Raw genomic sequence first — 14,350 nt, 5'->3', positions numbered from 1 at the left:
ATATATATATATATATATAATATTAAATTCTATTAATATAATAAACAACTTAGTACAGAATATTGAGATATGACTTACCTTAATTTACCATAAAAGTACTTTTGTAGGATCCAGCATTCTCAGTCGTGACTGAAATATTTAATTTAACTACATATTAAATATTAAAAATAGCGCAATAATTAAAATTCCATATTAATTTATTATATGAGTACTGCTATCTGTTGCAGCTTGTTTAAGACCATCTCCCTCAAACATTGTCTGATGGTTTATCAAATTGAACTGTTGCTTGTATTAATTTATGTAATATTTTTCTAAAATAAGTACTGGAGATTATAAAAGTATAATAAATAGGTACTAGAAAATTTCAGAACTCGATAGCAAAATTTATATATATATGCTAATAATATCATTCAAAATTTCAAAATAGAAAACATAATTTAGAATAAAATGACAAGTTATTGATAACAGATATAGAATTTCATACCAACTGAAGATGCAAGATACCGTGAAAATCGGTTATTGAAAATTAATATGGAAAGCTTAATTAATTGCTGTTTTTTGGTGGTTTATATTTCACATAAATTTTATTAACACAGTGGTCAATATGTTAATGAATTGTTTGAGTATTCAAAAATAAAAAATGTACATATATGTATTTATTTTTTAAACATAAGTTAAATACTTTCTGTTTATTAATTATTCCTCAGACAATACAACATTCTCTGATTTTTGTGTGACTTAACATTATCATCTTTTGACTTAAAGTAGAACTATAACACATTAACAATTTTTATCTTTTTTTGGAAAAAAATTTTTATTTGTTTTTTTTTGTAATATTTTGTAAATTATGTTTTTTCTTTGAACAGTACAAAAAACATGACCTCTGCTTTCCTTTAAAATTGTTTACAGCACTTTTTTAATCTTCATTCTAAGGCTTTAAAGGCAGGTTTTTAGGAATAGGAAAACTATTTTCTTAATTTTTTCCATTATTTTGGCAGCCATACTTTCCTCCAATCTATTGTAAAATTTATTATAAAATTTAGATTATCTAGCATCAGTAGCCCCATGTAGTTTTCTATTAAAATGCGTTTAAACCAGAAAAGCCTTCTTCCAACAACTGGTTTTCTATTTTAGCTATTTCTTAACAATACAGTTTGACATAAGCATTTTTTTCTTTTTCTAACCACTTCTGGCCATGATTTTTTCCAACAGACTTTAATGTTTTGAGCAATAGTTTGTTTCAGAATTCTGTTATGTTCAATATTCTCAGCGACTAAAAATCTTCCAACCCTATTTTAAGTTAATTTTTTATCATTTTTGATAATATAAAATAATAATTACAAGAAAGAAATTGCATATATTGTACAGAACAAATATAAGTAAAAATAAAAATAAAGTAAAAATAATAAGTAAAAATTCTTCTTACAATATTAAAAAGAACATTTAGAGTACATCATTTCTATTGCAAATATACAAACATTTTCCATGCATACTGAATACATAAGCCATAATTTCTTTACCACATAAAACCAAAACTGGAAAAAAAATTGCCATAAATTAACAGATTATTGTACTCTTAGACATTAATAAAAATTAAGCACAATATATCATACCCAAAAGATTCAAAACCATTTGGCGTTGAAGAAATTTTAAAGTGTACTAATTTAAATAAAGATGAAAAAAATGAATGTTTTGAAAAAAGTCACATTTATATAAAGATCTGAAACTTAATTGGAATAATAAAAATATTGAAAACTGCTTTGAATAAGAATTTTCTATGTAAAACGATAAAAAAAAAAATTAGTAATATAAAATTTACATAAGTATGAACTTATTTTTATATAAAATGCGTATTAATCCCAAAAATTAAAATGTTATTAAGAAATGTAGAGTAACGTTTTCACACTCTTGTGATAGAGAATTTCTCAAGGAAGATGAGAATAACAAACTATTGAGAATAACAAACTATCAAACAAACTTTTTTAATGTTTAATTCATAACCATGAAACTTGGATATGGAAATATTGTGTGAATTTTATAGCATATGAAGATTGCAAACCTGATCAGAATTTAAATATACATAATTAATTTTACAATTAAGCCAATGAATGCTTATCAGTTTATGTTAATATATAGTAACACCATAGAAATGGTATTTAAAAAATACAATTTCTAATTTAGATATCTATAAAAACAGTAATTTTATTTTAATACAAAAATTAATTTAATTTTATAAATAAATCCACCACATTATAATTGTACCACACTAATTGTACAAACTAACTACTAAAATAATTTCAAGCCCGACTGTTACAAGGTGATAACTGGTTCATAGTCGTATAGAAGAATGAGTTAAAATAAATAGTGCTTTCCATCACTAAGGGGTAATAAGTGCTATGAGTTAAATAAGTGATCAACAAAAACAATTTAGAAACACATATTTCATTCTAGCATTTTTAATTCCCACAGAAAAATGCACAATTCTTTTGTTAAAAAGATATACAATTGACTTCTGTAGACATCTAACTCTCAGTTCAAGCCGTTGAATTTCTAGACTGTATCTCACAAGATATTCCTAAAATAACTGCAAGGTTCCAAAAAATTCAATGGACTCTCTTATCCTTCAGATTTACTTTTTATTTACATAAACAAACAAAATATTTTAGTGTAACAGCTGCTAATCTTGAAATGCTCTAAGTTATTGTAATTAAATATAACCTGTGTAAAAATAAAAAAAAAACCCTAATATGATACACAAAAAATTTAATACCATCACTTTTTCATTTATTGAATGATGACAAAATTCTTCATTCATTAAATTCAATTAACTTAAGAAGAAAGAGAAAATAAAAACAAATAAATATTAAGAACTGTTATTAAAATAGCTAGAGAAAGTAATTTTGTAATTATTTAATAACAACAACCTCTGTTTCCACCTGATGATCTTCTTGTTTTTGGCTAAGTTGAAGAAAAGCTTCTTCCAGAGTTGAACAATTTAAGGAAGTCATTAAACCCAATGGACTCATCTCTGCTAAAATTACACCATTCCTCATCAAGCCAATCTAAAATGATAAAATATATTATAATAGAAAAATGAAACTTAAAAAAAACACTGAAAACTCTTAAAAATATTTATCTTTTTTTACAGTTACACATATTGATTAATAAGATAACAATAAACTAAATGAGTGCACTAAGTATTCTACAAAGAAACTTAAAGTAGTTTAGAACTAACAAAACTTTCCATACTATTTATTTGTAAGCTAAATTAAACTGTTTCAATATAACATTCCTCCAAAAAATAAAAAAATCTGTACATAGATTATCATAAATAAAATCAAAATCATAACAGAGTACACAGACAAGCTGAATGAGTGAAAATAAAAATAAATTAATTACTGAATCTCTAATTTAAGAAAAAGAAAATTTTCAGTAGTTCAAACTTTATAAGATAGACAAAAATTTCCTGGTATAAGTTTATCAATGTGGAGTACATGTCATACACAAGTCATCACTTGTACATTAAGAGACAGCTGTAAGAACAAGTAATATTACATATAAGTGAGTTTGAAAAATACATCTATATAAACAGGATTATATATTGTGGGATTGTATTCTGTATGTTGCAAGAAATGTTTTATGCAAAGGTTGGTAATCCTGCGTGTTATGTGCAGTTTATTTCCATGAGCCAATCAGGCTGGTGATCTTGAGATAAGAAGGGTTTCTAATTCTTTGTTGTTCATTGTGTGTTTGTCGCCTTTATAAACAATATCTTTCCATGAGACCTCAGAATGGTGTTAACTTTAGAACAGCCAACATTTCTGGTTGAATATGTCTTCTGTGAGCATTGTGAGTACACACATACAGTGAAAGACCAGTTTTTCATTAGAGTTCATGACATAGTATAAGAGTGCTATTTAAGAAATTGTAGGGAGACGCAATCGGTAAAGTAATATAAGCGAAATGATAGATCATTAGTAGTTAATAAAGAAAAAATCACAAGACAAAGCAGTTGCTGTGCAACGTAATCCTGAATAGTCCACATAAAAGTTGGCCAGATAGAAAAATATCTGTGTTCCACCTGTACACAAGGCAAGTTCATGACAAGCCCAGTCTCATCGCATATAACATGAAACAGTTCAAAGCTATTGTTCACAGACTGTAGAAAGTGAATTAATACTGAGAATGTTTTCAACAGTTTCCAGTAGACAATTCTGATCTTTTTCACTATGTTTTCTACACCAACGAGGCATTTGTTGCATTTGCACAAACAGAACTCACATTTATGGTTTGCCAACAATCACATGTTGTACATGAAATTCCTCTACATAAGCAGAAGATTGAGATGTGGATTGCAATATCCAGGAGAAGAATAGTCAGACCGTATTCTTTACAGAAACAATAAATTTTTCTTGTTATTATAAAATCATTCATCAGTTCATGGGAGAGCTAACCAACAACAAAATTAATAATGCTTGGATTTAAAAAGACAGCCCATTATAAGCAGCTTCTTCATGAGGTTTTCAGAGATCAAATCATTTCTAAAAGCTTGTGACCAACTCATTCTCTGGACTTAATCCCACCAGATTTTTACTTCTGGGGCTATACAAATGTAATGTTTATTGAGGAAATCCCTATAGCCTCCAAGAACTTCAAACTGTTCTTCATGATTTCACCAAGCACATTTCACATGAAAAACTTGTGAGTCTCAACAAAAAGAAGAACCACATGCAGATATGTCTGAATGCTTATGGGGACCATTTCCAACAACTACTAAAACTCCTTCATTTTTGTCCCACCACGATCTTGCTTTTGTTATTTGGTGGTACGAAAAGTGTCCCATTTAACAAATTATGATTCAGTGCTATAATGTGGGTCATGTTATAAACCACTTGAAATATGGCCACCAGGGTTCCATGTTCAAAAATTATCTGTTTTATGTCATGTTTAGCAATATTGTGAAGCATGGTTACGAGCTTTGTTTTCCTATAAATTGCTAGTTTTGTTATTCGATTTATTATCTGAGTTAGTGATGATATATTTTATGGTGAGTTACTACTTTATACTTTTATAATGCAACAAATATTATTATCTATCATGTAAATAATCTATAAAATTATACTTAGTCGTTGTTTATCAAGTCCACACAATGCCCAATATACTAGTCTAACCTCTTTTTCAAGATAATCTCACTTTAATAATCAGCCCATCTCTACGCTCATATCTTTGAATTTTGCATTCAATTTACCCTTTTTATTGTATTTATAAATTAGTATAGTCTGTACTGTTAGACCAAAATAAAATAATCATGTTCTGGTAGATACTTCATGCACAGAGGTTTATAAATAATTAAAATAACCTACTAATAATTTTTCTTCCTTTTGAGTATATGTTTCATTACGAGTTCCATTAAACATTATCCTGAAAAAAACCTGTACGACCTTCTTACAGAAGATATCCCTTCTGGTTTAGAATCTGTCTTCGGAAAATGATTTAGAGCATTGATTCTCAAACATTTTTGCCCATCGCCCATATACAATCAAAACATTTTAGTACCCCAAAATTTTTAAACTTACCATCTGTAAAAAATAATAATTCCAATTAGTAATTGCAATTATTGTTTTTAAATGTGGTATATCCTATTTCTATGTTCAAATTTGAATTTTAAATGAGAGCAATTAAAACGCATATTTAATCATATTTGGAAGTAGTATTTTTATTAAAATTGAAATCTGAAGTATACTGTCAAAAAACAGAGTATTCAAGATTTAATTCGTCTCTCTAAGCCTCTTGGTTGTAAAGTTAATGTAGTTTGAATACAATCATTTTTTATATTAAAATATATGTCCCTTTAATTTTTTTGTACTAGTGTAGCAGGTATTTAATTTTAGTTTGAAATATCACGAAAACATAATATCTGACATTAGAATTTGTCTCAGACAGTAGGCTTTAGTAACAGAAATAAATGGTCACCTGGAGATCTGTTTACACTCAGTAAAACCAGCTACTGGCAAGGAAACCGTACTAACCTATTAATGCTGGTGAAATAAAATTATTAATAGGACTTAATTTACTCATGGGAATTAAACCATTGCCAAGCTACAGAGATTACTGGAGCTCATCTCCAGATTCACATGATGGTTATGTAAGTAAAACAATGAGTTCATTTCTTTGGCTGGGTATTGTATCATGTTCATTTGAATAACAAGATACTAACTTATGCCTTGTAGAGTTAACTCGAACTATGACAGACTCTATAAGATAAGACCATTTATTTCTATTTTGTAAGAAAATGTTAAAAACATGTCAATCCACCACAAGTTATGACAGTGGCTGAAGCCATGTTAAAGTTTAGAGGTAGGCCATCGTTAAAGCAGTACTTAACAAAAAAACAGATCAAAAGAGAATATAAATTATGGATTTTATCTAATAAAAGTGGTTATGTATAGAAATTTGACATTTATATATACACAGGTAAAAAAGGTAACAAAGTAGAAGAAAACTTGGGGAAAATGTAGTAAAGTCTTTGACAAAAGAAATTCAGTTTAAAAACCATACAATATTTTTTGATGATTATTTCAAAAGCCCCTCACTATTAAATTATTTAAAATCAAAAAAGTATTTATGCATGAGGTACAATCAATCCTAGCTGCAAAAATATGCCTGCTTTGTAAAATGAAAAAAAAAAAACTGGAAATTACGACTGGGTTGCAAGCAATACAAGCTTAGCAGTTGTGTGGCAGAAAGACAGCACAGCTGTACATCTATTGTCAAATTACCATAATCTTGAAGAACAAATGATAACTACAAGAAAACTCAAAGATGGATCCCATGTAGATGTTCAATGTCCATGTAGTTCTGATGGACTATAATTAACACATGAATTGTGTTGACTGATTTGATCAGGTAAAAGTAACTTACAAAATTGATTGTATAAATAAGACGTGGTGGCATCAAATTTTTTGGCACACTACTGACATGAGTGTTATCATGTTTTCTTTGTTTATAAAGCATTAAACGAAAAAAAAAGTATGTCTGTGAAGAATTTCTGAAGAGAATATCTAGATGTCTGATGACAAATGCGCTTGTATGTGATAGACATAGTTCACTCCAGACAAATAAATGTAAAAGCACCAAACACCAAAGTGTTGAAATAAAAGACAAGGAACCGCCTGTGTTGATCAACTTTAAAAAAGAGGGTTCTGTACATCAATCTGAAAGGTCTTCAAGACGAAGATGCACAAAATGCAGCACCAAAACAAACAAAGTTAGAACAATGTGAATTTGTTCAGCATGTCATGTGTCGTTATGTCTAGATAAAAATAAAATCTGTTTCTAAGATTACCATATTGTTCGACAGTGACAAAATAAGGTAAGGTGGGACAAAATAAGTAACACCACTGTAAATTTTGTAAATATTGGTATTTTTGAAAAATAAATAGATAATGATGTTTTTGTACATATTTTAATGTTAAATAAATAGAATAAAACATATTTCACTGTTCTCTATCTATTTATGTAGCAGTAGTGTAAAAAACCAAAAATTCTGACATTTGACACAATTGTCACATTTGACAAATGTGACAATATTTAATATTATCACATATACCAGATTCATGGACACAGAGGTTCTAATGAACTCATTACAAAAAAAATGATTATTAACTATTAACTGATTTAAGCAACATTAATTATCTTATCAACAAATTACATAAAGGTAGTAAGGTAGTAATTACATAAGCTGCACACAAGTAAGAAAACTACATGGTATAAGTTAAACAAAGAACTTCAAGACTATTGTAGAATGCAAACAAGTATTGTATTAACGTTATAAAACAAAAACTGACTAAAAAAAATTAAACAGATTACTGACCAAAAATAAGTGAACACAGCATACAAAAACTTTACCATATGAGAATTTTTAGCTTCCTCAATGTAATGTGTAGTAATTATGATTGTTTTACATTCTTCCTTAGTGATTTTTAAAAAATATTTCCAGATACTGAAAATGTAAATCATAATACTAATTACAAATTAATTGACAATAGTTGATAATACACATACAGCACTACTGAGATACTCATAAATGAAAATATAATTTTATTAAAAACTTCCCTTAATTCTTGCGATACTGCCATATATTACTAAGAATGTTATTTAAAGTCTAAAAGCTCTTTTTTTCTCATTTTTAGCCAGTTACTTCAAAAAAGTTTCAATAATAAAATTCATAATGTTACAACGCTAGATATGTTCACAGCTACATATACATTTTTTACTTAAAAATAAATAAGTATCTTTCTTGAGAATAATTAATTATTAGTTCAAGATATTCAATGACGAGAAAGAATTCTTAAATGTATATATAGACAAGTATTATGTAAGTAAATATAGAAGAAATTAATACTAAAAATTAAAAGACAGGAAAAGGTGGATTACAGAATAAACCAAAGATAAAATAAATACATTTTGGATCCTTAGTAAGTCAACACAGTGTCCTGAAAATTTTTGGATGTAAATTAAGAATTAAATTTAACACCTAAAATCCCATTTAATAAACTTTTTCCTATATATCTGAAAATTTAATAATGCTAATGCAGTTTCTCTACAAACATTTGACATTTATTGATGGCTAATGACAGTAGAATTCAATGTGATTTTAATATATAAGTACAATTTATACTTTCCCTATGGTTGGTTTAAAATTGTTAAGAATACTTTAAATCAATGCTGTATTCAGTACTGTGTTTTTAATAATATGTAATTTAATATACATACAAAGTAATAATACTATTTTTAATGTGTAATCTAAGCTGTAAAATGCAAATGACCTCTTTTTTTAAGTAGCTGCCAGCCAACACAAGTAAAACATAAAGATATGCAAAGTTCCTTAACCAACCCCTAGGTGGCTAAACGGGACTCCCACATACAAAATAGGATCTGAAGAGCATACGTTTTGATAACTGACAAAAAATTGCCTTGCCTACACAGGATTCATTTAACAGACTGTAATGTACTTTAAATTACATTAAAATTAATGAAGATTTCAGAGAATATATTTCTTTTTAAAAATTATATTTCTTTAAATACTATTTTTACTTTTTTACTACATACATTTTATAAGATTTATTAATTATGGACAATTTTTGTTGGGTTAGAACATGACACCTTAAAATATGGGAAAATCCAAATATCCTTCATTTTTTTGAGATTTTAAAAAATTCACAAAATTTCACCTGGGATATTAAATAAAAGTAAATGTGTAAATGACTTGGAAGTAACAAATGAAAGGGTGCTTTCTAAAATTTTAAATTCACTGCTTTTAATTTTTACTTTACAAAGACAGCTCAGTATTTTCTGATGTGGACAGGCTTAATGTGCACATAATGCTTTAAAAGAGAAATTACATGTTTTTAGAAAATCCTTTCAAATTTAAAAACTGTATTCAGCGTAAAATGATGTGTAATGATTGTTAATGATTGATTAATAATATATCTCAGGAATGATAAGCCTGAGGCCAGACAGAATTAACTATCTTACATCACAGAGTAAGTAATCAGTGGTGAGATGATAGTTTATGAACAAAAAATACAAAATTTTAGGTAAATAACATTTGTATTATTATAATATTCATATCAGAACATTTTAAATGTTATGAAATATCATTAAAATTATTTAGTTTCACTTAGTTAAATTTAGCCTTCATAATTATTTAAACAATTAAAAAAAAATACTTTATTTACTTGTGACAAAGCAGAGGATCAACACCTACTGTAGGCTCATCAAATACCAACAACTCTGGATCATGAAATAAAGCTACAGCCATAGACACTCTACGCTGCTGTCCACCACTATTAAAATTAAAAAATAAAAACTGTCAAACAACAATCATAAAAGAATGAATAAATTGTCACATCATATTATTAAAACAAATCAAAACACACAAACTGATTCTGATTTTATAATTAGTTAATATACATACCTTAGAGTTGCTATAATTCTTTCAGATGGTGGTAGTTCTAAAAATTCAATAAATTCTTTTTCACGGTTTTGAATATACTCTTTACTTCTGTTCATCAAAAGACCAAAATACATAAACACTTCTGACATACTGAGTCCATCATACAGACTAATTTCCTGCAACAATGAAGAACAAAAGGCTAAAAGTCTATTGTAGTCTCAGTTACATTTATATCATTATTGCTATTATTAATGAAACTACTGTTATTATATACACTAGAAAAACCAATATCTCATTAATTATTAGGATGTAAAAAAAATTTATGGAAGATAAACAGATAAAATTTATGAATTAAAATTTTGTTCAACATGGAATCTGTTACTGCAAAATATGAAAATAAACACTTTTTTTAAACAAAAAACATTTATTTATAAGCACTCTAATAACAATATTTTTATTATTTACATTATTTAATTACAGACAATTATTTACACACAATCTTTGTATACACATTTTTAATGTGATTAAAATTACTTTGTACAAGATGCAAAGAAAATTTAATAACTATTGAAAAACATTGCAGGTGCAGTGAGAATTAATAATACAAAAAAACAGCTGTTAAAATTGTCTTTTATTAAAAAAAACACGGAGACACCAACAGTAACACTTAACCTGAAGGCTAGTAGCACCGGTAGTAGTACTCACAGAAAAAACAAGCTCCTGCTGTTGTACATTCATTTATCCTATTCATAAGAACTACATATTGGATAAATTTATTTTAAAGTCATATTTGAATTAAAATCACATTATATATATAAGTCATACATACATAAGTCAAAAATAAACAATACTTATTTATTTATTGAGCATTTCTTGTACTCAAAGTTCATTAATTTGAAATTTAGTTATATCTTATTTATACTGTAATTTTAAACCAAATATCAGTCAAAATTTTTCAGGAGGTGAAATTTCCACCATCAAGCCAAATGATATTCATAAATAGGTACATAGTATAACCAAATGAAATTTTTCAGAAAATTCCAAACTTTATTTTGGTTTTGTTTGATTACAATCACACAATTCGATCAGGAAATATTGTGGATGGAAATTGTCTGAATTTATATTTTCTTTTTAGCCTCTTTTCCAAGCAGCCTCTGCTCATCCCCCTTAAGATTTCTGGAAATTGTTTAACTATCTAGAGTGATTAAGACTATGAACTTTCCCGGTACCAAGTTTGAAAAGTTTGGAAAATGATGCCTAGAAGTCCCACTAGAATTTTTCAAAATTTGGTTGTAACTTTTTGTGATACTTTTAATAGAATCCTCTCCAAAATATTTTCTATGTAAAAAAGCAATACTCTATAAACCTGGAGTATGGGAGTAAGTGGTCTTGAATAAAGAACTGTTCTTTGGAATCATGATCATTAGTATAATAACAGAAGTATTCAAGCAGTACAAAACAATAAGCTGGCAGTACTATAAATTTAAAATAAAATTTCAAAGTCTGTCACGTGAAGAGATTGATGGTAACACTGATTTACTTATCTTAAAATCATAATACATACCGCGATTTATTATCTTTTTCAATCTATCTTGCATGGTCAAACTACAAATAATGATATCATTTTGTTAACAGTACCTAAATTCACAGATGCTACATTTTTTTGCTGAAGATAAATCAGTTTATTCACAGATGCACCATTACCAATAAAATTAAAATTTTAAGTGATATTTCTTCTGTGATATTTCTGTTTTTAAGAATACTTGGAAAAATTTGTGATTTTTAACATTTTAAATATTTACTCAGCTTTCTTGAAGACTTTACTGACTATTTATATAGCTGTTTTGTGAAGGCTATGAAGACTAAAAATTTTCTGTTTTGACTGTATATTAATTTATTTTCATATGGAATGTAAATGATACTTTTTTTTTTTGTTAAGTTATGAAGTGTAAAATATCTAAAGTGACTTTTTATTGACCAGAGATAGCTCAAGTATAACGACCAAATGATTATGTTATTTATCAAGTATGATCATTCAGATGGAGCGATGTGAAGTTTCTGATGCATTCATTTAATTGCTTGTTTATTGCGATTGAGTAAAGCAAAGAAGTTTTAAAATTTTATGAAAAATGGATAAAATTAAAGTTTTTTTATAAAATTGAAATTTTTATGGTACTTTGTTTTAAAAGGTTTAATCTCAATCCACATATAAAAAGAGTTAGAATTCACTTTAAAGTTTCTTCCCTTTCATTTTTGATGATAAAAAGTGGGTTGCTGAATTTAAATATGATGATACATCTATTCAACATGATGAACATTCAAGATTCAATAAAAAAAACTGCTACGACCAATGAAATCATCACAAAAACTCCATAATGCCATATTAAATGATCTGCCAACTGCAAGCTTGCTGATATTGCAAACACTCAATAGACATGTTCACTATATTTTACATGATGTTTTGTATAAAAATAAGCTTTCTGCTTCTTCTGGTTGTTGTGTTTAACAGTCGATTAAAAACACATTCATCTGAACACTTATCAAGGGTGTTTAAATTTGTTTAAATGAGATAATGTTGGCATTTTATAACAGTAGATAAAACATGGATTCATCATTTCACGCCAGAGACCAAATAGCAACCCAAACAGTGGGTGGAAGCAGCTGAAAAGAACTCCAAAGAGTTACAGATTTTAAGACACTTAACAGAATTACAGACTTTAGAATTACAGATTACAAGACAATGTAAATTAATACCACACTCAAGCCAACCAAAACATTTTAATGACAATAAAATTAAATTCAGTTTAAAAAAAAAATTGTTAATACTATAAAATATAAGTTACCTGTGGCATGTACCCCACTTGTAACTTGCTTTCCAAATTAATTTGAATAGTTCCTGTATCAAGAGACCTTCTTCCAATAAGACAGTTGAGTAATGTTGTCTTTCCACATCCACTTGGACCCAATAAACCATAACTAAAACAGAATATAAAATAAAGAATATTAATCAATTTAATCACATGAAAAATTTTATAAAATATACAAAACCAAGTTAGGAGAATGAAAAATTAGAAGAATCATAACAGGAACTAAAATAGTTTAATAAAAACTTCACCAGCCTCTGAAACAAATTTGGATCTTTTAAAATATTGGTACATATATGGTTTTTTGAAACTTTCAAATCACTTATTAAGAACAAAGAAAACAAACACATATATTTAAAACTTATACAAACAAAAATGTTTCTTTGGATTAAACACTTTTAATCTACTATAAACAAGGATGCTTTTCAAATCCTTGAACTACTTCTACATTATCTCAATTTATTTAACTACAAAACAAAAAATAGAATATGCAAATAATTAAATTTAAAATAAACTTATACTTCTAGCTAGATTTGAATTCATCAGTCACTATTATATTGTAAACACTGAGGTTAAATTAAAATACAGCATTCTCAAGAAAAACTCAGGTTGAACAAAACCTGGTGAACTAAGTGTAATATAGGTATTAACAGCTTGTTCTGAGTCATACAATATACTTTTCCAAAAACCACTTGGTATAATGTATAAAATTAATATAAAATCAATTAATATTCTTCAATTAACACATTTTTATTTTTTCTGTCATTAATCATTAGCTGAAAACAATTACAAATTCTTTCTTTTTTATAATGAGGATGATGATAAGAGATAAACTGAGAGATGAGGTAGATTATGATAGATGAAATGTATACAATATTGTAAAAATTAAACAAAAAATTCAGAAATATTTGATTTTACTCACATTGATCCTTTAGAAACATTCATATTTAAACCACGTAATACAACCACAGTAGGTGAATATCTTTTATAAGCATTACGAACAAGGATCAGTGGTTCAATTTCTGATTCTTCACTTTTGATTACCTCAGTCTCAAGACTTGTATTTTCCATTGTAGACAGGTAAATAAAATGTTACTGAAAAATTCATAGAAATATTAATAAATTTAGCTACATAATACAGTAATGTAGAATATTGAAGTAATATGGCAAACAAGTGTTTCTCAAACTGTGCCACTGTAACAAAATGTTCTTTCATTATAAAACTACTTTTTATTACAGTAAAACAATTATTATATTTATAATATTTTATTATAATAAACTAAGTTTTATAATTATAAAAATATAATTTTTAATCAAAATGTACATAAACACCAATATCATTGGTTCAATATTAAAAAGCATTAAATTATACAGACAACAGAGAACCTATAAAAAAAAACCAGTCGAGGGCAGGAAAAATATTGCTTTAACTGGAAAGAAAATAGAGCTGAACCAGAAAAGTGATATACACAAAATCTTCTTCTGCTAGATATATACAAGAAAATCAATAAAAAAAAGGGTTCATGAA

The 14,350-nt window shown here is 27.2% G+C and overlaps 1 protein-coding gene across 1 annotated transcript in view; it reads right to left on the bottom strand.

Moving 5' to 3' along the window:
* Window positions 1–13,893, bottom strand: part of LOC142326862 (ABC transporter G family member 23-like) — a 55,201-nt gene extending 41,308 nt beyond the window's left edge. The window contains exons 1-6 of the mRNA XM_075369595.1: window positions 13,745–13,893; window positions 12,802–12,934; window positions 9,980–10,134; window positions 9,741–9,848; window positions 7,909–8,002; window positions 2,925–3,062 (exon numbers count right to left, since the gene is read on the bottom strand). Of these exons, the coding sequence (XP_075225710.1) occupies window positions 2,925–3,062; window positions 7,909–8,002; window positions 9,741–9,848; window positions 9,980–10,134; window positions 12,802–12,934; window positions 13,745–13,893 (777 nt within the window). The remainder of the gene's footprint in view (window positions 1–2,924; window positions 3,063–7,908; window positions 8,003–9,740; window positions 9,849–9,979; window positions 10,135–12,801; window positions 12,935–13,744) is intronic.
* Window positions 13,894–14,350: the final 457 nt, after the last annotated feature.

The sequence above is a fragment of the Lycorma delicatula genome, chromosome 6 (genome assembly GCF_047948215.1).
Source record: "Lycorma delicatula isolate Av1 chromosome 6, ASM4794821v1, whole genome shotgun sequence".
NCBI classification, from domain to species: Eukaryota; Metazoa; Arthropoda; class Insecta; order Hemiptera; family Fulgoridae; genus Lycorma; species Lycorma delicatula.
Note: the sequence above shows the minus strand (reverse complement) of the source record. Positions and strands in the feature narration are given on the sequence as shown.